Consider the following 21,948-nt stretch of genomic DNA (forward strand, 5'->3'; position numbering starts at 1 on the left):
CGGTCCGCCGTCCCGTCCTCGCGCGGCCAGTGCCTGCAAGTCCACGGATCGCGGCGCGTGGGCAATCTCCGGCGGTCACCAGTCTCCGGGTGCTGCAGCGCCGGGGTGATCTCCGTCGGTGCAGCGGTGCGATGCCACACCACGTTCATTCTTTCCGTGACCCAGCCGCCAGCTGGCGCAGACCGCGCGAAGGCGAGCGTGTTACAGATATGTGTGTGTGCGACGTATCGTTGTCGTACCGTGCACATAACGCGCAGCACGAACCGCGCCGACGGACGAGGCGTGCGGCCAATAAGCAAGCCCCTTGAGTATAGCCCGAAGCAATGAATGCGTGGGTGGATTGTGTATCGTACGGTGGGATGCGCAAACTATAGTGTCAGACGGAACGTATATGCATTGGGCGACGGCGGCGGCGGAAAGAAGGAGGAGATACCAGTTAGAGGCAGCGATAACGGAGTAAGGAGGGCGGAGGGCGGAGAGCGGACGCGGGGGCGGCGCGGCTTATCTATGTACAGCGAAGTGGGAAGGAGGGTGCGGAAGCGGCGGCGGGGTATTGACGCAAGGGGAAGGGACCAGGGGGAGGGGAACTCGCCGCGGCCGGTGATATTCTGGAGGGGAGCGCGCGGCACGCGGGAACGCGGACGAACGCGGATGAATTAGGGCGGCGGACACGGTGGGAGGTGGGTCTAGGTGGCATTCCGGTTGGGGTCACGGGCGGCGGGCGGGACACGGTGCGAGAGCTAGGAGAACTGACGAGATGATGATGATGGATGTGGGTAGCCAGCGAGGGATTGCGATTCGGGGGAGCTCAGAGGTGAATGCGTAAGTGGAGTGCAGATTGGATGGTGGGGGTGGGGTGTAGTGAGACAACATTGAAAATAACGATATGTAAGTAGCGGACGCTTTCTACAGGGAATAGGCTCAGACAACAACAGCGAGCGAAAGGCGGGGCGAACGGACGATAGCTGCGTGCATGCGGACGAAGAGACCGGAGAAGGCGAGGACGACGGATAAGATACGAGGGAGTGCGGAGGAAGGGGCCGCGATAACGCGAGACGAACGAGGCTCGGACGCTTCTCGACGGCCGCGCGACGGCCACGACGCGAAGAGCGAGCCCTGCGGCGCTGGCGCTAGTGCTCCTGCCGCGCAACAGACCCCGGCCCGATGTCCTCCCCGTCAACGAGGACACCCTCGCCGTCGTCCATGTCCACATCCGCGTCCTCCGGATCGACGCCGAGCTCGACACCACTTCGCGGCCGTCCACCCCGTTGACGATGATCGGACCAGCTCGTCCTCGCTCGACCGGCGCTCCGGCGGAGACCCGCGCCCTCCGCACCTTCCGCGGCCTCCAACACGGGCGGAGGCGGCGCCCCTCCCCGTGCATCCATGCGTCCGTCCACAGGTCGGCGACACGCGCGCGCCGGCGCGGGTCGCGCACGAGCAAGCGGCCCACCGCCCGACGGATGCCGTCGCTCTGTGCGAGCTCCGTCCCGCGCAAGCGCGCGGGGTCCGCCGCGGCCAGCGGCTCTTCGGGCCAGCGGTAGTCGCCCTGGGCGATGCGGTTGAGGAGGGCCTTGCGGTCCGCGCGGCGGCGCTGTTGGACGGCCCAGTCCGCCTCGCGGCCGTCCGCGGTGCGCTCGGACGCGACGGGGAGTCGAACGGGAGGCGGCGCGTGGGAGAGCGTAGAGGACGACGCCGCACGCCCAGGCGTCCGTCTGGCGTCCGTCGTAGGCGCGGCCCATCACGAGCTCGGGGCGGCGTACGAGTCGGAGCCGCAGAGCGTCGTCAGCTGCGGGTTCGCCGGGTCGATGAAGCGTGAGAGGCCGAAGTCGGTGAGCTTGATGAGGGACTGGGAGGGCAGGGGGTCGGCGAGCGGGTTGTCGTCAAGAGGATGTCTGGAATAATGGTGAGCGAACTGTTGTCGTGAGATTTCCGCGGCAGATACGCACTTCCAACTTGATGTCGCGATGCACGAGACCCACACTGTGCATCCACGCCACTGCTCTGCACAGCTCTCCCCATATCCGCCTGACGAGCGGCTCGGTGATCGCGCCTGGACAACAGGGTTGTCGACCAAGTCCAGTAGCTCCCCGCCACCCACACACTCGAGGACGAGACAGTGGTGCGAGGGTGTACTGAACGAGTGAAGATACGAGACTATTGATGGATGCGCGATGTGCTGTGAACGAAGGAATCAGTCAAAGATCCGGGACAAGGAGCGCTCTGGGAAACGTCATGTTCGGAACTACATATGACGAACGTTGACTGCATCGTGCGTCACATCGCGCGGAAGTGCAGGCGTCAAGCAGAACGTGACCACCATACCGCACTCAGCTGATATGCACCGTCACAGCAGAAGCGTTGGGGCAGTGGGGAGTAGGGGAAGGACGGGAACAAAGCCAAGACACTCACCCGGAGCACCTCGACCTCCCGCACGAAGCTCACGCGCGAGCGCGAGCTCGTGTCACATTTCGCCCGCTCCGTCATCTTGACCGCGACGAGCCGACCGCCGGTGGGCTGCCGCGCGACCCGGAGTTTCGGAGGGAGCTCCCCGTCCGGTGACAATACCGACCGTGCCCCGCCGTCGCCCGTCTTCTCCGTCTTGCGTGTGGGGCGCGTGCCGTCGATGGTGCGGCTCTTGCGGCCGCGCAGGGAGCGGATGCGGGCGAGGGACGACTTGCGCGAGAGCTCGAGGGCGTTAAGCTGGCCGGCGGCGTCGCGCGCGAGCCATACGCTCGAGAAGGAGCCTTCGCCGAGCGGCTTGACGAGCTCGAGGGCGAGCGAGGAGGACGCCACGGTCAGGCCGGGCTCAAGCTTGGCGTCGGACAGGTGCTCGGACTCGGAGGGCGGTGGGGAGGGCGGCCCGCGGGGCGATGCGAACGCGGGATCGTCAGGGAGCGCGGTGGGCTGGGGTGTGAGCTGCAGGCGGGGAGACTGCGGCGAGCGGCGCGTTCCACGGTCGTCGCGGGCGAAACCGGGTGCGGAAAGCTGGAGGTCCGTCGGGGACTCGGTCTGCTCACCAGCGTGGGGGGTGGGATGGGCATATGAGGTGTCGAGGGAGGAAGCGGGAGCGTTCTGGGAGTCGATGTGGACAAAGCCTTGGCGCACGTTCGTGCCGTGTGGGGCGTCCGATTCGCTCCCATATCTCGCGCGGGACGGGAAGAAGCGGGCGAGGGGTGGGAGGGGGACGCGATGGGAGGGGGCGAGGTGGAGTTGTCGCGCGAGAGAGACGGGCTGGCGGGCTGGCTGACTTCGCGGGTGCGGGTGCTCGAGAGGGAGCGGATGGAGGGAGGGGGAGTGGGGAGGAGGGACGGGCCAAAGAACTCGGCGTTGAGGGAGCGGGGGATGTTGTGCGGCAGCCTCGGAGTGTCGTCGGAGCTCACCTCGGTGTTGTCTGCAGACTCGGAGCTCGCCTTGCGATGGGGATTGGGTGGCGGAGAGGGCAGAGAGGGATGGTCGGAGAAGGGGGACGCGAAAAACGCGAACGTCTTGAGGCCGGTGGGCGAGGGAGGGGGAGAGGGGGCGGAGGATGCGTTGGAGAAGACGGAAAGGTGGGAGGAGCGGGTGGAGGAGCCGACGGAGGGCGAGGGCGAGAGGTGGTGGCTCCAGCTGTCGAGCATGGTGGGTGTATGCGGGTGGGGAGTGCGTGAGACGACCTGGGGCGGGCCAGGCGGACGGCAAGCCGCGCGTGGAGGGTGGGGGATGATAAAGGGCGAGTCGGGCCCACGTCAGCAGGCCATGGCGGACAGAGCGCAGGGACGTCGTTGTGGGTGGAGTCAACTGTGGGCCCAGGCGGATAACAGACTACTTGCTCCGCTTCGAATTCGTTTCGATCCATTTCGCCCCAATCCGCCTTTCCCGCCCATTTCCCTCCCGATCTGGCTGCGGCAGCGGAGGCAAAATCTCTCCGCTTCCAGTCCGATCGCCTCTGCACACAGCTCCAACCCGGCCCTCGACATGTCATTCCGCCAACCGCCCGCTCAACCTCGCAAGTGATGGCAAATCTCCGGTGGCTGCGACAGCGCTCACTTGGCCATCGGCTCGCGTCGGTTGTGGACAGCCTGACCAACCGCGCAGGACACCGCACTCGGACCTCGGTCATACGGACTCACCCAACCCTGTCCTCGCCACCCCGGTAAGTGCGGGAGCTGGGACATCCACCCCTCCAGGCCCAGGAGTGGTGGGCGCGTGATACGGCTCGGACTCCCGTGCACGATCGCCCCGGCGACGTCGCGACTGGCGCCTCCCACACGACTCGCGCGCCATTGGCTGTGATCGGATGCTCCGGCCAGGCCAGGTCCATCGTCCGGTGGCGGGTGGATAGATTAGAGCAAAGTTCCGGACAGCGCATGATTGAGCTCATCAGCGGGCCCTGGTCGTATCACCGTCTCATGTCTGTTGTCAAATGTTTGACGGACGTTCGCTCGACGCACCGTCTCGCGAGCTTTCACCTTATGATACTATGACATGTCCCACCTGCAGCTACACTCGCAGACACGAGTGCAGTCGGCGCGCTGTTCGTCGGTGGCAGACCATTACAGCAATCACAAGTCATGATGCCTGATGTAGGAACCAGATGTGTGGCCTCCGGACAATGTATAATGTGTCAAGATTAGTACTTACAGTCGTTTGCATGGGAGCTCTGAGATTTTGCCCTGAAAAGGCATGTCGCGATGACTAGCGACCGGAGCGTCACACCTCTGTGACACATAGCGTTCTCGCGCCGAGCTCCTTCACTAGCTAAGTAGTATAGTACTAGACGTTGCTATTTCCTTCAGCCACCTCCGCCTTCACCATGGAAATTCCGACACATCACCAGAACAAGGATGTTTCAGATCCCGCGACACACCGAGAGCAGCCATCCTGTGAGCTGAGTGGGCATCTGCACTTCTGTATTACTACTGGACCTTTTGATCTTCAATTATAAGCGCTGCCTCGCCCAACAGAGCTCATGCGATTGACCGGGGAAACGTACGGAAACCAACGATTTGAGCAAGAGACCTTCACGCGCACGGTATCGATAGCATTCTCGCTGCAGCCCGTAGCTACCCACGGATCCGATTGCACAACCGCTTCACTCGTTGATCACCATCTCGAAGTCCCTGAACCACGTAAACTGGTCCCGCGGCGTCGCGTACTCCTGCTCGTGGCCTCCGAAGAACGTGCTGCAGCGCGACGGCGATCAGCTTCCGCCCAAACGAGAGAAGAAAACGGATGGCAGGAGACGCAGCACACACCTGAAGAACAGCCCCGCGAACCCGACAGGCTCTCCAGGCGCCGCCTCCGCGGACAGCGCGACCGGCGCCGTCGCGGGCCCGTCCGTGATCACGACGTCGTAGTCCGTGAACGCCGGCGGGAACGCGGTCACCGTCACGGGCGCGGCGACGACCGTCGCCGTGCTCGTCACGAGCTCCGCACCAGCTGGGGGCGCGCACTGCTCCGGCTGCGTCGCGTCCTGCGTGGACGCTTCTGCGTCCGAGCCGGGGCCCGCCTGGTCGGGCACCTGGACGAGGTTGACCGTGGGCGGACGGCGCGGCGTGCGGGCCCTGAGGAGCCCGCTCTGTGTACAGCATTTCGTCGCCGTCGCCGTCGCCGTCGTTGGTTTCGTCGGCGGTGGCGGCCTCGCTCTCTGCGCCGAACGCGGTCCAGTCGCCGAACGACGCGAACGGGTCCGCGTCCTCGTCTGCTTCTCCTCGGCCGTCGTCCTCCCTCGGCCCAGGAACGTCGCGGTAGTACACGTCCGCGCGCTCGAGCACGCGCACGCCGTCGACGTCGAGCGCGAACCCACCGTCCTGCGCGCCGGGCGTGTTGAGCGCCACCGTCTGGCGCACGCGCGTCCAGTTCCCGCGCGCGAAGCGGAACGCCCCGCGCGCGACCGAGAGCCCGAAGTCCGAGTCGCAGAGCGACAGCGGCGGCGCGTGGCAGAGCGCGGCCGTCTGCCGATCCTTGGGCGCGTACTGCAGACGACGGGTGTGAGCGCGACTGAGAACTGAGTCTGAGGGCAGCATGCAGGCGCCGATTTTGAAGAACCCAGGCACGGCGCCCGCGCGGGCACCGCTCTCTGCACATCCACCTCCTCGCCACCGGTGCACAGCAACCACAAAACGCTAATCCGCGCCCGCCCAAGCTTGGCGTCGAACCGCACCGCGAGACGCCGGGATATCCACTCACCAGGTACAGCTCGCCCGCGCCGTCGGCCCTCCACATGAGGCGCGTGCTCCAGCAGTCGGCGGCGGCGTCCCCGCCCGAGCACCCGTCGTGCCCGCCGTAGAGCCCGGGGAGCTTCCCGCCGCGGACCCAGTCGAAGTCGGCGGGGAAGAAGACGCTGTAGGCGAGCGTCACGTTCCGCGCGGCGCGCACGTCCGGGAGCGGCGAGGCGTAGAAGTCGGCGCCGCCCTGGGGCTGCGTGCCCGGGTTGATGGAGCCGGCGGGGTAGAAGAGCTGGAGGAGCGCGGAGGCGTTGGGCGCGGGTGGGGCGGGGATGAGCCCGGCGTCGACGGCGAGCGCGACTGCGAATTCGGCTTGTGCGACGTCGTCGTTCGAGTCCACGGGAGGGGCAATGGAGGGGGAGATTGGGTCGCTCACGATGATGTGCATGTTCTGCTGGCCGAAGGCGAAGTTCTTGATGTCGAGCGAGGCGAGATCCGTCATTTCGGGTGACGCCAGCCACGTTATTGGTGTAGCGGGAGTGGCGGTTGAGGGTGGAAAAGGGACGTCGGTGTCGATGGTCGACGAGGGCATTTCGGGTAAGACGATAGTGATGATGTTCATAACAGTTGGGGTGGGTCTGTAACTGTGACCGTGGAACCGGGCATCGTAACGGTGAAGATGACCGTCGATGTAGGTGCGGGTGCCAAAGGCACCGACGAAGAGACGCATATCGCCGCCGACGCAGGCAACGACAGTGGAAGGGTCGAGTCTGGTGAGACGATGGAGGTAGGAACATCTGAAGCAGGTGCAGCTATGAGCGAAGATGTGGGTGTCCCGAGAGAGCTTGACATCGTAGCGTCGTGACGAGGGGAGGTGGGCTGGAAGCAGTGATGAAGCTGAGTCGGATAGCGGGAGGCTAGCGGGGTTGGTCAGCCCAAGCGTTGAGATTCGGCCCAACGGAGGTGCGCTTGGGACACCAACGGTGAATTGGGGGGTAAGGAACACAGTGGTCGTAATCGAAACGACGAAAGTCGGAGGTGACAAAGGTTCTGACAACTTTTCTCGTGACGGGACGATGATAAAGATGGTAGTTGTACCATCGAGAAGCGTCGCCAGAACCAACGATAGGGAGGCTGGGCAGTAGGATCTGAAGGCAGGAAGCTCAAAGGCGCAAGGGCACTGAAGTTGAGGGGAATCTCAGTTGAACCTGAACTGAGGACTGAGTGAATGGTAATGGTGACCATGCCGATGATAGTTTACATATGGTTGTTCCCCGAGTCTCCAGAGGGGACACCTTTTGCGTTGTCGCCATCGAAAGTACACGGAGAAGAGGCTTCGACGGAAGTTGGCGACGGCGGAGGGAGTGATGGAGAGGACTGAGCTCGGTGGAGTGGACACCATGTTGTGGAATCCTGGTGGGCCGGAAACTGCTCGGGTGGGTGCCTGATTCCAGCTTAAAACAGGCGAAAACAGTGGTTTACGGCGGTGTGAGGAGTGCGACAACAAGAGAGCAGCCCCGGAGACCATCTTGACGGAGGATTGCACTTCTCCACGCAGACGAAGGGTGCCTCAGCGGGTAAGTCCTCGATACGATCTCATGCGCACAGGAGGGTCGCCGTGCCGATGAAGCTGGGTTACAGAAGCTGAAATCGCCGAGCCTGAGAGGAAGGAACTTCACGACGAGAGAAAAACGCACCTATGCGCGCATAGCATCCCTCCATCCCTCCGCCACGACAATACGCACGACCGGCGAGCATCCACGCAGAGATTCGGCCGACCATCGGAGTCGGATCACCGCAGCGGTTCTCATTTCAGGGTCGAGACATACGGATGTACAAGGAAGGCAGCGGTACAATGCGATAACTGTGGTGCATTATGGTGGAAGGACATGGTGGTCAGAAGGGAAGATGAAGTCCAGCACTAGACGCGCAATCACGCCTAAAGCTCAGCTTCTCGCCACATTGCGACCATGTGAAGCGGAAGCCGTGAGGTAGGCCTTCTCCTCTTCATCTCCCACCACCATCTCTTTTCCTAGATTGAATCTTCCTTGACAAATTTCAAGGCATTTAGCAAATATGGCTCCTGCCACGGATCTCAAGGAGGTTGTGGAGAGCGAGATCAAGTAGGTTCCAGTAGCTCTCAAATCGCGGCCTCTTGCCCTGACTAGCTGGTCTCTGCTTAACAGGGAATGGCACTTCCGTGCGCTATCAGTTCTTGAGACGTGGTACTTCAAGACCTCACGCTTTTTCAGATATCTATTTCCACCAGAAGAACGCCGAAGAGCACCACGCCGCCCTCGAACTCAGAAACGCGGTCTTGCGACTCCGGAGGGACGGAGCATTCATCGCGGTGCCACTCTTCCGCGTGAACATGGAACCGATGGGCCCTCATCCTGTCGGTATGTTATTGACGCTTACATCTCCGCATCTTCCTCCTGCGTACTTCGATACCAGGCTCCTACGAATATGGTGTCCGTCCGAGTCCTTCGCATCGTTGTACTCGTACCTATGCATGAACAGGGGTGATCTCAGGTCTGTCGCACTATTATCCCTCGTGGCAACTAAACTTCGCTTGTAGCATCCTAGTCCATCCCTTGACCCGCGAGGAGGTAAGTAACTTCCTGCTCTTCTGGTCGTTCTATGCAGTCTTATTCGCAGAGTCATTAGCGCAAAGACCATGAGATCCGTCTAGCATGGATGGGCCCTTCTTTCCCTCTCGATCTCTCTACACTTCCTGTGCTGAGCGAGGAGGTCCCATTGCAATACCCTAGTCTCAGTGAGTGAATGCGTTATTTGTTCCTGCTTCTTTTTAAACTGAAACTATGGCAGGGCTCGGATACTCCTCCACGGCACCGAAGCCAACCATGGAGGAACGCCAGCGTCTTGGTCGGAATGTTGAGCAGATCCTCAAGAGCGAAAAAGAAGCAGCGAAAGCTCCCACTGACTACTATGTTAGATGACACATACGCTGTATTTGCGATTGTAATCCTCTATATCATTGAATCACGATTTCAGTATCCTCTCTGTCCAAATGCGACTTTGAACATATGCTGTTTCCGTGGAATTCGGAAACATACGTATATATTCTGCGCTGTCTATAGACCATAGGCGCCTGTGCATGACTGCTTGCCCCCCGCCATGAGTCAATCATCCCCACCCTCGTCGCTCTCGCCCCCTCCTTCCCGGCCCACCATCTATCCCGCGCAGTATCAGCCTTGACACACGTCAATGGCGCGACCCAGGCATCCACCTTCGCAGACGATCGTCATTAAACTCGGTGCGTTTCTCCCCACAGCCAGAAGAGCTGCCGCTGACGGGCCACGCGTACTCTGCGGGCAGGCACGTCGTCTATCGTGCATGAAACAACGCATCAGCCATTGCTCTCGACCTCTCGGGGATCGTGGAGGCGGTGGTGGCACTACGGGAGCAGGTCATAAGGTGGTCCTCGTAAGCTCGGGCGCGATTGGCGTCGGGCTAAAGCGAATGGAGGTTGCGCACAAGCCCAAAAGCTTGTCTAAAAAGCAGGTGCGATGTTTGAGTCTGTCCATATGTCGCGGAACTCATGAGAAGGTCGTCTTGGCTGGAACACCAGGCACTAGCTGCTATCGGACAAGGACGACTGATTGCGCTCTGGGACAACTTGTTCGGTCAAGTTGGGCAGCCTATCGCACAAATCCTCCTCACTCGAGGAGATATATCAGACGTACGTTTCCCCCAGTGTCGTGGTCTCCCTCGCCGACGAGATACGCAGCGAACAAGATACCTGAATGCGGTCAACACGTTCAAGGAGCTACTGTCTATGGGTGTGGTCCCCATCGTGAACGAGAATGATACAGTATCCGTCAGTGTGAGTATCATCTTTACTTCCATCTTTATATGCGCAAGTCTCGCAATCCCATTTTCTCTGCACAATTTCCTGATCTACCTGTTGTGATTTGGGCGGTGTCCACATATGCATGGGTCCTGGCTTCGTGTTTCTTGGGATGGGACCCACCGCTCCTATTTACTGAACTTCTTGTGCAGGAAATCAAATTTGGTGATAACGACACGCTTTCTGCCATTACGTCGTCCATGATACACGCCGACTACCTCTTCCTCATGACGGATGTCGATGGCTTGTATACCTCAAACCCTCGAAAGGACCCTAACGCGCGACGGATAGACATAGTTTCGTCAGTAGATGCCATTCGATCTCAAGGTACGCCTGTTCAACTTATCGCTAGCCGAAATCTCATTCGCAGCACATAGTCAGTATAAACACGCTTGGTTCAAGCCTGGGGACGGGCGGCATGGAGACGAAGCTCATTGCGGCCGATATCGCCACCGCTGCTGGTGTGTCGACTATCGTCACGTCTAGCAAAGACCCACAAACATATTCAAGATCATCGAGTACAACGTCCAGCTGAAGTCCGGCGCAAACACCCCCGTTTCAGCCCCACAATCTGGCCGTTCCAGTCCTCAGCCCCCTCTACCACCCCTTCGCTTACCCCCACTTCATCCGAGTCCACATCCATCACGCCGACACCCTCAACCCCGCGTTTCCCCTGCGGCTCGTCTCATTCTCTTCCCCTTGCCCGTCCACCACACACTCTCTTCATCCCTGCCCTGCACCGTTAAGGGACCTCAAGTCGTGGACGAGAGACACCTGTACCCGCCGGGAGCGTTATCATCGACGCGGGGCGCACAAAATCCTCTCAAAGCGCGAGTCGGGCGGTCGACTGCTTGCCGCGGCGTTATTGGTTTGCGGCGCCTTCGCATCGGGACAAGCTGTCAGGATCGTGATCAGGAAGGGTCAGCCGCAGGACGCTGTGGCGCCATCCTCCGACGCGAGCTCGGACACAGACAACCCTCTGGAGACGAAAGCTCAGCCGGCGTTCGTGGAGACGGAACCCAACACGCCCGAGATCTATGCGACGGCATCGCTCAGTTCGTCCATCTCTCGATCGCATCGGCACTGGAGCACTGGGGAACGATGGACGAGGAGATGACGCCATCAACGACGCTCAAGCCATTGCCGGAGGACAGCCTCGTAATCCTCGATGGCGCTACGGTCGACTCGGCTGACTGGGAGGTGGAGGAGGTTGGGCGGGGGCTGGCGAACTATAATTCAGCGCAGATTGAACGGGTGAAGGGATTGAAAAGGTATGCGCACGTGTATGGTCGTTCGCCTGTCGCTAATAGCTGACTGGTCGGCCATTTTCAGTTCTGTGATCCCACATCTGCTTGGGTATGCAGATTCCGAATATGTTGTAGAGAACATCACGATCCGTATATCGTGGACGTAGAGGGACTGTATGGAGGTCAACCAATACATTCGCTTGCATCCGCGTTGAACCGGACGTGTGCGTTCGCACTCGAGTTTACGTGGTCTTCTATTTTGTACGCAGGCGACGGGCGAGAGCCAGGTACGTACGCCCGTTGCTGTTGCGCGATTGGCTGGATGAACGGAAGCGCCTGGGGCTCATGTGGGAGCCGCCGAAGCGCGGAATATGCGAGTAATGCGGAGCGCCAAGAGGCGGACAGTCTCCACCGCCCCTTGCGCCCAACCTCTCTCTCTCTCTGCCCCCATCTCCACCCCCACCGTCTACTCTACCTTGCACATGAACTAATCTTCTTGCACTACTTCGAAAACCATGCTCCGCGGCAACTCTGTCAGGATCCTTGCCGGTGCGTCTCTCGTTCCCCGTGCATTTTTCATCTGCTCACTCCTGTGCCCGCCATGTGCATACAGGCAACTCTCACCCCGGACTTGCGCAGGCCGTGGTCGAGCGGTGAGCTTCTGCTTTCCGTCCGGCTGCGATGGCTCCCCCCGCAGTCGTTCATATCCAACCCCGAAGCCTCAATGTCCCCATCACCCCTTGCACGGTGAGGAAGTTCTCCAACGGGGAGATCAATGTCAAGATCTCCGAGTCGGTGCGCGACGAGGACGTGTACATCATCCAGACCGGCTGTACCGACGTCAACGACAACCTCATGGAGCTCCTCATCCTCATCTCCGCCTGCAAGGGCTCGTCCGCGCGGAGGATCACGGCGGTCATCCCCTGCTTCCCCTACGCCCGCATGGACAAGAAGGACAAGAGCCGCGCGCCAATCACCGCGAAGCTGGTCGCCAACATGCTCGCCGTCGCCGGTTGCGACCACGTGATCACCATGGACCTGCACGCGAGCCAGATCCAGGGCTTCTTCGACTTCCCGGTCGACAACCTGTACTCGGAGCCGCTCATGATCTCGTACATCAAGCGCAACATTGAGGGCTGGAAGGACAGCATCATCGTCAGCCCCGACGCCGGTGGAGCGAAGAGGTGAGTGGCGTCATCCTGACTCAGCGTGCGGGCGTCGGGCGAGCGCAAGATCTGCTTGGTGGGAGAGCGCGCAGAGCGGGCCGGTGTCGTAGTGTGCGGAAGCGTCAGTCGAGGCGTCGCGCGCAGCATGAAGTTCGAAAGCCTTCAGGCTAACAGAAGCGCAAGGAAGGCGGTTTTTGGCTGGCTTGTGTTTCCCAGGTCAACGTGCCGTAATGCTGATCCAACGGGCAGGGTGACTGCCATCGCGGACAAGCTCGGGGTCGAGTTCGCGCTTATCCATCGCGAGCGCAAGAAAAATCCTGGTGGGCCGGATCGGATGGAAGTCCTTGTCGGAGACGTTCGGGACAAGGTGGCAATCCTCGTCGACGACATGATCGATACCGGCAATACCCTCGCGCTCGCCGCCCGCTCCCTTGCGGATAACGGAGCGAGGAAGGTGTACGCCATCATCTCTCACGGTGTGTTTCTCTGTTCCTCCTTGCGAAACCGTTGCCTCATATGGTAACCGTCTTTCAGGACTTCTGTCGGAGACCAACATGAAGATGATTGAAGCGCTCCCGATCGAGCAACTTGTAGTGCGTCCTTTCTCCCGGGTTATCTTTCTACACGAGTCTCGGCGCGTGTGGAGCCTGGTCTTGCGTTGTTCTGGCCCAATCTCATGCTCTGTGTTTCACAGGTGACCAACTCCGTGCCCCAGGTGTCGCACGAGGCAGCTTGCTCGAAGCTCGTCACGATCGACGTGAGCCCCACGATTGCAGAGAGCATCCGGCGCACGCACAACGGCGAGAGCATCTCTCTTCTCTTTGGAGACTGGGCGGAGGGCGCGGGCGTGAACGGTGTGTATTGAACCATAGACAGCATTTCTTCAATTTTGCATAGGACCACGGCACGCATCAACCCAAAATGTACCACTACATCTGTTTTCGCACCCGCAATGGACTAGACCACGCATTTTTTCTCTCCCTTCCATGCTCGCGGTTCGCGTTTGCCAGTGGTCCAGCGTGAGGAGGTCTCCATGACGAGCGCTGGGAATGTGCCAGTGCGTTCCCACCACCGCGTACGGTTCAGCTGTCTTGCCGGTGCGTTTTCTCCACCGTGGTATTCGCCCTCGTCCAGATCGCTCTACATCTTCTCACTGGACGCATTGCAGGCGCGGCGCGTCTTGGGCGGGTCGGCGAACGCTCACGCGAAAATCAGCGCTCCACCGTACGATAAAGCGGCCTCTCACTCTGATGCGACTGCTGCGCGGCCTCGAGCACCCACTGCGTCCGCCGCTCCTGCACCCCCCAACCACTCGCGCCACCGCCCACTTACCAGCGAGCGGGGCCCTCCCTTCCCACGACGAAATCCACGCCTCTTACATTTTGTGTTTCGATTGCGCTCGCGCTATCTTCAAGGAATCCATCACCCTTCTCTCGTACGGCACAGTGTCCCACAAGCCTTAGCACCACGCCCAACACTTGCGACTGAATTCGATATGTCCGACCACCAGTACCACTACCAACGCCGCGCGGACGACGCCGACCGTGACAGCTACGGCCGACCCTACCACTACCAGCGCCGGCGGACCTCCTCCAGCGGCCGTTCGCTATCCCCCAGCGCGCACTCGAGCTCGAACCCGGGCCCGTCCTCGGTCTACCACATCCGCAACTCGCGCACGCCGAGCGCGGTCCCCGGGAAGCCGGACAAGCTCGTCTTCACGACGACGTCCCTCCGGAACGTCGTCCTCGCCGACCGCCGCGACCGGCGGTACTACGAGGTGCGCACGCCGCCGTGGGAGCGGCACCGGACGCGCGTGGGCCGGATGGACGCGGTCGTGTTCGAGCCGCTCGCGGAGCTCTTGAACGGGCACGCGCCGGTCCTGGGCGTGGGCTCGCCGGTGTCGGTCTCCGTCGCGGGGGGAGAGGGGAGGGGGCCGGGATGCAGTCATGAGGAGAGTGGTAAGGGGGAGTTGAAGCCGGTGGACGAGTTCTTGCATGTGGAGGAGGGGCATGTGCGGGGGCGCGAGATGGAGGGGGGTCACGGTAAGAGCAAGGGCGACGCGGGAGCCGACGTCACTGTTGAAGCCGTGTTGAGCCCGACGGCGAAGGGGAAGCAGCGCATGAAGGATGCGGGTGCGGATGAATGGTGCGGCTGCTCTGTGTCACAGCCATTTTGTTCTTGCTCACGATGAAATTTCCAGGTGCGCATGGTTCCGGGCAAAGGACGGCAAACGGTACACCTGGCATGCCGGCCCGCAGCGACTCGAGGTAATGTTCACCGAACGAACTATATCCACCGTCAACTGCTCATGAGCCTTCCAGCTTATATGTGAAGACCACCCCGCCCACCCCATCGCAGCGTACTACAAGGAGAAGCGCTTCCTTGGTGTTCTGCGCATCTCCCAATATCCGTACCTCGAGGTGGACCCGGTATCGACTGCGAACATTCTTGATCAGCTCGTTAGTACGTACAGTCTTGATTCTTCTTGCGCGTCGCCTTATGTCTTGTGATTACACAGTTTCCTTTCTGCTTGTGGAGCGGCTCAGAAGGGAGCGCAATTGGAGTTGATCATGTGCATTTGCCGGACGTACCATATGCGGTGGGTATTACACCCTGGTCTGGACTCGTCATCCCATGAAGGTCCACGGATGACTCACCCTTCATTTCTTGCTTTCCTTTTACAACATCACCTCCTTTACTCTTGGGCAGAACCATAGGTGCTACCCGTTTCCTTTGAGATATCTTCGCGGTCTTCATATCGCATATTTTTGTCGTGATGTACTTCAATTACACAAACTTCTTCGTGGAACAATACTCCTCTTGTCAGTAGGAATGCTGGGGAAAACGCACCCTCATCAATGCCATGCGACTCGTCGACTTCCTCCGCCAAATCCGGGATCCTCCGTCTCTCTACCATCAAGCCCCGCCTCGGCCACCACACGGATACGCGTGCCCGAACGAGAACGTGCGCATCTGCGCCGACTTCGGTCCCGGTCGCGATCCTGTGCGCCGCGCTGGTTGAGTCGACGGGTTTCCTTGCCCCCCAGTCTCTCTCTCCGCTCATCCTCAATTCTCCATCTCGATACTATCTAGCCCCTATGCCCCAGCCTCCATCTGTCCCGGTCTCCACTGCACATAATATCCCACATACTCTACCACATCTCCGGCCGCCCTCCGCACTGGCCCACCTAGCTATCGCGGTACTGCCCCACATCCATCGCCCCTAGGCACTTGTGTCGTTGATACCCCCCCCCAGTTTCGTGAGCCCGGTCAAGTAGGACTAGACCATGTATGTTACGCCTACCATAGGGCTTCGCCTCGAGGCGTTAAACGAGGAAGACAAAAAAAAAAGTCGACGGGTTCCGCGTACAACACCGCTGCGTCCCGCGTTGACCACCCTCGGACATGTCGGGGGAGTGCGCGAAGCTTCTGGACGACTTGAAGCGGTACCGCGCGCGCGCGCTGGTGAGAATATCGTCGGCGCGCGGGCCCGCTTCGCTCCCTCGCGGCCCATCCTGCGTGCGAGACCTTCTCTGTGGCTGACGAAGACAGACGTACGACATGGGCGGGGTGCAAAGGTGCTTCGAAGAGAAACTGACGGCGCTCGTCGAGCATTTCGAGTGGGTGAATCTGACTGGATTTTGGGAGAAGTTTGAGGGGCGAGACTTCTGGGTGGTAGACGGTGACGAGGTCAAGTATTGGTCGCGGGTGTGGCTTTGTAGACGTCGTTGCAGGCCGTTAAGTCGACGGCGAACTCTAAACCGTAATCAAGATGCGACACTTTAAGTACACGAGGAAACACTGGAAGTCCCGATTCGAAACGTAGCGAAAGCCAGCCAAAGAGGGGAACGCGTGCGGACGGGGGCCCGCATTTCCGATTCGTTCCGCGCGTATGTAGGTGTGGGTACGTTGAAAAGTCCAGAAAAGCCCTAGTCTATGGCGTGAACGAGACAGTAGATACTGCATAGGTATGTAAATATCGTGCCACGGTGTGCGACGTCCGTGGCGGAGGAACCAGGGCGAGAAAACGAGAGGACGGCGCGCACATTCTTTCGAGTCTATCGGATCCAGTGGGGGCGCTTCGGCGGCCTGGGTCACAATTCAGGAAGGAGGGCAGGGAAGGGAAACGCTAGCAGAGGCGAAGGGGTCCGTGGGGGTATTTAGTATGAAAAGATCATGAACCACGGATTGAGGACGATCTGCCAAAAAGGGTCAGCAGGGCGCCGCGCAGGTTGCGGGAGCAGAGAGTTACGCACCGGGAACGCGATATGGCAGCCGGCGACGAGACTGACGAGGTATCCGGGTCAACGCGCGATTGAAAAACGGGAGCATGCGGGGACTCACCCGAGAGGTAGAATCACGGCCCACTCCCAGTTGAAGATGCGCCAGCCAATGGGGACGACGTCGGTGGTGAAGACGATCATGATGACGCAGAAGGAAAGGCTGAGGACGAAGGAGAGCCAGAAACGCTTGAGGATCTTGGGCACTTCCAGCCAGAAGTTGGACCGCTCGACTTCCTTCTTCGTTGCGCCCCAGGTGATGTTGTACGAGAAGAGGTGGGCGAGGAGGGCTTGAGAGAGGTGGATGCTCAGGCCACCGAAGAAGAAGAAGCTGACGATGCGAGCATTAGGTCACGTATGTTCAAGGAGAATGGAAAGCGCACAAGAATGGGACCCAGGTGATGTTCTCGATGAGCGACGGGAGGATGTTGCGTTGACCCAGGCGGTATTCGAGGAGGGTGAAGCCGATATTACCGGCGCCGGGGAAAACGACAGTACACGCCAGCCAGATCTCGAAACTGCGCTCGTAGAAGCCATCCACCTGGTGAAACGAAGGTCAGCCACAAACCAACGTAGTAGAACAAGTTCGTATCTCGTACCGGGAAGCCCCACCCAAGGAGGAAGTAGTTGAGGACGGAGAGTAGCGCAGACGCAGAGAGGCCATCTGAAGTACACCGTCAGCAAATGACCGAGGAAAAAGGAGAGAAATACACACAGTACGAGAACATGTCTGTGCTCGGGGGTCAGTTAGGATTGATTCAACATCGTAAAAGGGCACTTACAGGCCATCATGCTGATCTTATAGTGCATAGGAGCACCAGACCAGAGGAACGTGCGGAGCTGCTTGGTAATCGGGCCCTTGCGCCACCAATCGATGAGTGGGTGGAAGATGAGCTCGTTGCAACCTGTACCTCGTGTGAGTGAAAAATGAGACATACGAGGCACAGAAGTGCTCACCATACGAATATTTTTGCCACCGATTTAATTCATCGTCGCACGTCAACGACACGCCCTCCTTGAAGCCCCCGTCAGAGTACGTCGCCCAACGGATCATGTAGCCCGAGAGCTGCAAGCGCAGAGCCATGTCGAAGTCCTCAGAGACGTTCGACTCGGACCAGATCTTCTTCTTCCCGTCCGCCTCGTCGACGAACGCCGCGTCCTGGAGCGCGCTCCACCGCAGGAACGCGTTGTGCCCGACGAAGGGCGCGACCTCGCCGTTCGCGCAGCCCATGGAGATGCACTTGTTGATCCGGCGCGTGAAGTGCGCGATCCCATTCTCGAAGTAGTGGTGCGCGACCTGCATCACGTCCGACTCGTGCTGGACGATCGCGACGTCGGGGCACTCCGCCAGCTCGCGCGCGGCGTCCCGCAGGCAGTCTTCCGGCACGATCGTGTCCGAGTCCACGATGAGGATGATCTCGCCCACGCGGATGGAGCGCCCGTTGGCGGCCCACGCCCGCCAGCGCCCGCCGCTCTCCGCGGCGACCTCCTCGATCGCGAGCGCGAGCGCGCGGTCCTCGAGGGTCTCTTCGGGCGCGGGGGCGGCGGCGTCCTGGGAGTCGCGGTCGGCGCGCAGGGGCGTGAGGGCGCCGCCCGCGGCCTGGAGCGCTTCGAGCGACGCGAGGTGCCTTTCGAGCTTGAGGGAGAGGTCGAGGCCGAAGTTCATGTTCGACGCCTTCTTGAACCGCCGGCGCGCTTGTAGCCGTCGGGCGCGCTGCTGTGCGGGGGGCGCGCGACCCAGCCGATGTTGTGGTCTGCGTAGAAGGCGATGCGCGTCTGGCGCTCCTCGTCCGAGAGAAGCTGCATGCCGTCCTCGTTCATGAAGATCGAGGAGGTGCCGCCCTGGCGCGCGTAAGTCTGCATGGCCTTCTTGAGCGAGTACACTGAGGGCGCGCTGGGAGAGCGAAGGGTCAGCTTTGAGCGCGAGGAGGGCGGGCGGAAACTGGAAGAGGCACGAGCCCATGCCTGTCAAACAAGCTCGGTCGCGGACGCTCAGGAGGAGGGCTCCCCTGATCACCTCCCGTTTCCATCGTGCGACGGTTCCTTGAAGGGGTGGGAGAGGCGAAGGTACTTACATGGTCTCATTTAAGCTTTCCTTGTACACGGGCATCTGGATGGTTATGTGAGGCAGGTTGGTGTCGACGACTTTATTCGGCGCGGGCTTGATGGCTGAGTAGTACTTGGAGTTCTGGTGGTACTGCGCAACGGGACCAATGCTGATAGATGGTCAGCGACCCTGTTGGGCGAGAGAACGTCGGGACGTACCAGAAGGACACAGCACCGATGATCTGACAACAGAAGAACTGACATCGGAAATGAGTGGGGCGCTCAACGGAGTCGAGAGTGCGAGCGGCTCACGAGCGACACGCAGAAGAGAAACGGCGTAGTAGCAACTAGACCCCACCGAGCCCAATTGCCATCTAGGAGCGACTCCTGCAGCAAGACAGCGATGCCGGTCGAGATGAAGACTGTAGTACAGCATCAGCCAACTGCGACAAGCGCCGCGGTATAACTCACAGAAAGACAATGCGACCCCCAGACCGTTGTAGAAGGGGGCGAAGAGCCTCACCGGGCGTGGCGAAGGGCCCACCGCGGTCTTCTCGACGTCGTCCTTGTCGGTGACGAAGTAGGCCAGGCCCCAGAAGCGCTTCTTCTTGGGCTTCTGCGCGCGCGCAGCCGCACCCTCCGCGGCGCCGGCGACCTCCTTCGTTTCTGCCGACTGGGACGCCTTCTCCTTGAGCGTGGCGTCCGACGCGCCGGTTGACGCCGCGAGGTCGTCGGCGGATGCGATCGAGATGTTGGCGGAGCGGCGGTTCCAGACGAGCTTGATCAGCTTGTCCTCGAAGTCGCCGCAGGTGGGGATGATGGAGTCGAGCTGGTAGGACCAGACGACGAGCACGCGCTCGTCGCGGATGAACGCGCCGCACTGCTCTTTGTCGGCCCCCGAGAGGAGGCACATGGAGTCGACGATCTGGATCCGTGTGTTGTCGTCGACGTGTATTGCGTCCGCGTCGGGTCGCCTGGAAGCGATAGAACGGAGTCAGTAAAGGTTGCCGAGATGGGATGGGGAGGATCACGGACACAGTGGCGAGCGCGGCGTGGATGGCGGCGCTCCGGAGCTTGACGGCGACAACAGGGTTGATGGAGCGGACCGCGGCCTCGAAGGGCTCGAGGTGGGGGTTCTCGTACGGGAAGACGCGGAAGAGGCCGTTGTCGACTCGGAGGCAGACGCCGGCGTGGATGTTCTCCGACGGCTTGAACCAGGCATCTCCTTGGGTCTGGGTAGGGATGGATGTGATGTGAAAAAAAATCGATGTCAGTGAGCGCGGTTGCACTTACCTGTTTAAAGATGTGGTGGAGCAAGGCGTCGTACGCATCGTAATCCATGGCTGAGGAAGGAAGAAGTGGGGGACCAGAATAAGGACAGGACGGTGTAAGAGGAGCCGCGCGCGCAAAGAGTGGGGAGGCTTGTCGCAGCCAACGCGCGCAGTTGTCACAGAACGGTCTGGATACATATACAGCTCGCGCATGATTCACATGCGCCACCGAAGGAAGAACGGCCGCAGGGTATCTTTTGCCTGGAACGAGACAAACCCGCCGTCGGCAAGCCCGGAACGTGGGTCAAGGAAGCACTCCCGGCATTCAGGGTATGCTATCGCAGCGCGACGGGAGTGGCAGCATGGCAGGGCGGTCGCGCTATGTTTGAGTCGTCCAACTCCGCGGCGCGGGCTGGGCGCAGCCATTAGGGTGCCGCGCACGCCGGGGGTGCGGTTCGGGGCGGCTTCTGTGTCGAGGAGAGTGCGGTGGTGCGGGTAGCGCGCAGGCCGATGTACCGCCGCAGTCCTCGGATGGAAAAACGGGCCTCCCGGCGAAGTTGTGCAGGGGGAGATTCCCGCAGGCTGTCGCACGGAGGCAGGCGCGGATTGGGCGCACCGAATGTCACCCTCGGGCGTTCCTCTTGCCGATGCTTTGTCCTTGGAAAGGCGACTAGCAGACCTTGGACGATGTGGACCGATGAGTGATTGGGCGTCGTAATCGGGCGAGCAGTGAGCTAATACAACTAGGACACCGCCAGTGTAATCAAACACATCCTGTAAGCTTTCGAGACAGTAATTATGTCTACCCACTGAACTCACAGTCTATAGGCAGTTGCCGTCGTCTGTAGCTCAACCCCGGGGATAGAACTCGGCCGATTGGGGCTGATACGTATCGTGGAAAGTGGCAGATGTGAATGAATAGAAAGCTTCGTCTACAGCTTGACTCCGAGGGCTAGAGCTTGGTCGGTTGGGGCTGATACGTATCGTGGAAGCCAAGAGGGCCTTGAGCGTTTGTTTGAACATTTGTAGCGCGAGTCGCCGTTGAACGCAACGAAGCGGCCGCCACGTGGGATTTGACGGGGTGCACAAATATCAATTAGCGCCCTATACTATTTTCAGCTTCAACCGCCACCGTCAATTCCGTCAGGTCACCGTTCTACCCACACTCAGGTTTGCCGAACGACCGTGAGCAGCCGCCTTATCTATCGATATGAGCATCGGGGAATCAAGGGCTCGTATCTGTTTCGTGACATCAGCGCAACTTCCAGTCTTCTTGTCTGGCGCGACTGACTTTGAGCTGCTCTACGAACGCCGCAGTGCGTCAAGATAGTACCAATTTCCGTCGCAAGATACCGTGTTTCACCGGTGTGGAGATGGAGCTGCATCGGTGGTGGACGGCTTGTTAGCCACCAGACTTCAAGCTGTATGTAATCCGAGCTGGCAAACAGGTTATTCACTGCTCATCATGCGGAGATTGACTGTTGGGCTGTCGCGGCCCTTCAGGCCTTCAGGTACGAACGATACCGACGTCATCGACGCGTACTCCGGCACGGCAAAATGGATCGTTGGACCACCCCTGCCAGTTTCAAGATTCTCCCCTAGGCACAGCTTACTTCTCTTCCATTGCCAATCCTTCGACGGCTCGACCCCGGGAGTCCGGCACTGGCCGACGCATCCAACAAGTTCCTTCTGCGAACGCCGCGATCCGTCCCCGCTCGCGCCGTCGCCCGGGCCCTCGAGATAGCAAGATTCTACTGCCGTGTCTTCTGCGGCTCTGCGAACGTCGCAGAACAATGCACGCTTGCGCATGAGCATTGGGGTAGCCGGAGGCATAACGCCGCCGAGCATTTGCAAGGCACGTCGAACGCCGCAGAAGGAGTCCCTCGGTGTTCTGATGAGCCTTGTTTGATTGCCCCGG

At 60.4% G+C, this 21,948-nt stretch overlaps 7 protein-coding genes across 7 annotated transcripts; 4 read left to right on the forward strand and 3 right to left on the reverse strand.

Annotated features, from left to right (window-relative positions):
* Positions 1-1,130: 1,130 nt before the first annotated feature.
* BXZ73DRAFT_105226 (uncharacterized protein) lies at positions 1,131-3,620 on the reverse strand (the record flags this gene model as incomplete). Its single annotated transcript, XM_048016186.1, has 6 exons — positions 1,131-1,238; positions 1,337-1,715; positions 1,764-1,895; positions 1,950-2,179; positions 2,413-3,098; positions 3,158-3,620. 6 exons carry the CDS (start codon positions 3,618-3,620, stop codon positions 1,131-1,133), a joined length of 1,998 nt encoding a protein of 665 aa, XP_047873861.1.
* A 1,454-nt stretch (positions 3,621-5,074) lies between these two features.
* BXZ73DRAFT_92201 (uncharacterized protein) lies at positions 5,075-6,651 on the reverse strand (the record flags this gene model as incomplete). The annotated part of the gene is made up of 3 exons (XM_048026277.1): positions 5,075-5,165; positions 5,737-5,957; positions 6,172-6,651. 3 exons carry the CDS (start codon positions 6,649-6,651, stop codon positions 5,075-5,077), a joined length of 792 nt encoding a protein of 263 aa, XP_047873862.1.
* A 1,574-nt stretch (positions 6,652-8,225) lies between these two features.
* Positions 8,226-9,109, forward strand: BXZ73DRAFT_53001 (DOPA-like domain-containing protein; the record flags this gene model as incomplete). Its single annotated transcript, XM_048020914.1, has 7 exons — positions 8,226-8,272; positions 8,336-8,349; positions 8,402-8,552; positions 8,604-8,681; positions 8,728-8,758; positions 8,817-8,925; positions 8,979-9,109. The coding sequence occupies 7 exons, from the start codon at positions 8,226-8,228 to the stop codon at positions 9,107-9,109; spliced, it is 561 nt and encodes a 186-aa protein (XP_047873863.1).
* A 268-nt stretch (positions 9,110-9,377) lies between these two features.
* On the forward strand, positions 9,378-11,434 carry BXZ73DRAFT_92203 (glutamate 5-kinase; the record flags this gene model as incomplete). Its single annotated transcript, XM_048026278.1, has 13 exons — positions 9,378-9,426; positions 9,489-9,549; positions 9,602-9,674; positions 9,742-9,852; positions 9,901-9,996; positions 10,173-10,347; positions 10,398-10,495; positions 10,531-10,575; positions 10,605-10,761; positions 10,789-10,811; positions 10,850-10,940; positions 11,006-11,291; positions 11,353-11,434. The coding sequence occupies 13 exons, from the start codon at positions 9,378-9,380 to the stop codon at positions 11,432-11,434; spliced, it is 1,347 nt and encodes a 448-aa protein (XP_047873864.1).
* A 348-nt stretch (positions 11,435-11,782) lies between these two features.
* On the forward strand, positions 11,783-13,298 carry BXZ73DRAFT_52997 (phosphoribosyl pyrophosphokinase; the record flags this gene model as incomplete). Its single annotated transcript, XM_048020913.1, has 6 exons — positions 11,783-11,816; positions 11,881-11,920; positions 11,987-12,451; positions 12,683-12,909; positions 12,968-13,026; positions 13,128-13,298. 6 exons carry the CDS (start codon positions 11,783-11,785, stop codon positions 13,296-13,298), a joined length of 996 nt encoding a protein of 331 aa, XP_047873865.1.
* Positions 13,299-13,928: 630 nt separating this feature from the next.
* Positions 13,929-15,001, forward strand: BXZ73DRAFT_105230 (uncharacterized protein; the record flags this gene model as incomplete). The annotated part of the gene is made up of 4 exons (XM_048016187.1): positions 13,929-14,578; positions 14,634-14,700; positions 14,755-14,896; positions 14,952-15,001. The coding sequence occupies 4 exons, from the start codon at positions 13,929-13,931 to the stop codon at positions 14,999-15,001; spliced, it is 909 nt and encodes a 302-aa protein (XP_047873866.1).
* Positions 15,002-16,593: 1,592 nt separating this feature from the next.
* Positions 16,594-20,100, reverse strand: BXZ73DRAFT_105231 (glycosyl transferase family group 2-domain-containing protein; the record flags this gene model as incomplete). The annotated part of the gene is made up of 15 exons (XM_048016188.1): positions 16,594-16,632; positions 16,690-16,720; positions 16,778-17,044; positions 17,097-17,254; positions 17,313-17,377; positions 17,429-17,443; positions 17,496-17,618; positions 17,671-18,391; positions 18,451-18,607; positions 18,789-18,929; positions 18,979-19,016; positions 19,072-19,181; positions 19,231-19,733; positions 19,795-19,991; positions 20,053-20,100. 15 exons carry the CDS (start codon positions 20,098-20,100, stop codon positions 16,594-16,596), a joined length of 2,613 nt encoding a protein of 870 aa, XP_047873867.1.
* Positions 20,101-21,948: the final 1,848 nt, after the last annotated feature.

This window comes from Epithele typhae, assembly GCF_022376455.1.
Source record: "Epithele typhae strain CBS 203.58 chromosome Unknown BXZ73scaffold_63, whole genome shotgun sequence".
Taxonomy (NCBI): Eukaryota; Fungi; Basidiomycota; class Agaricomycetes; order Polyporales; family Epitheliaceae; genus Epithele; species Epithele typhae.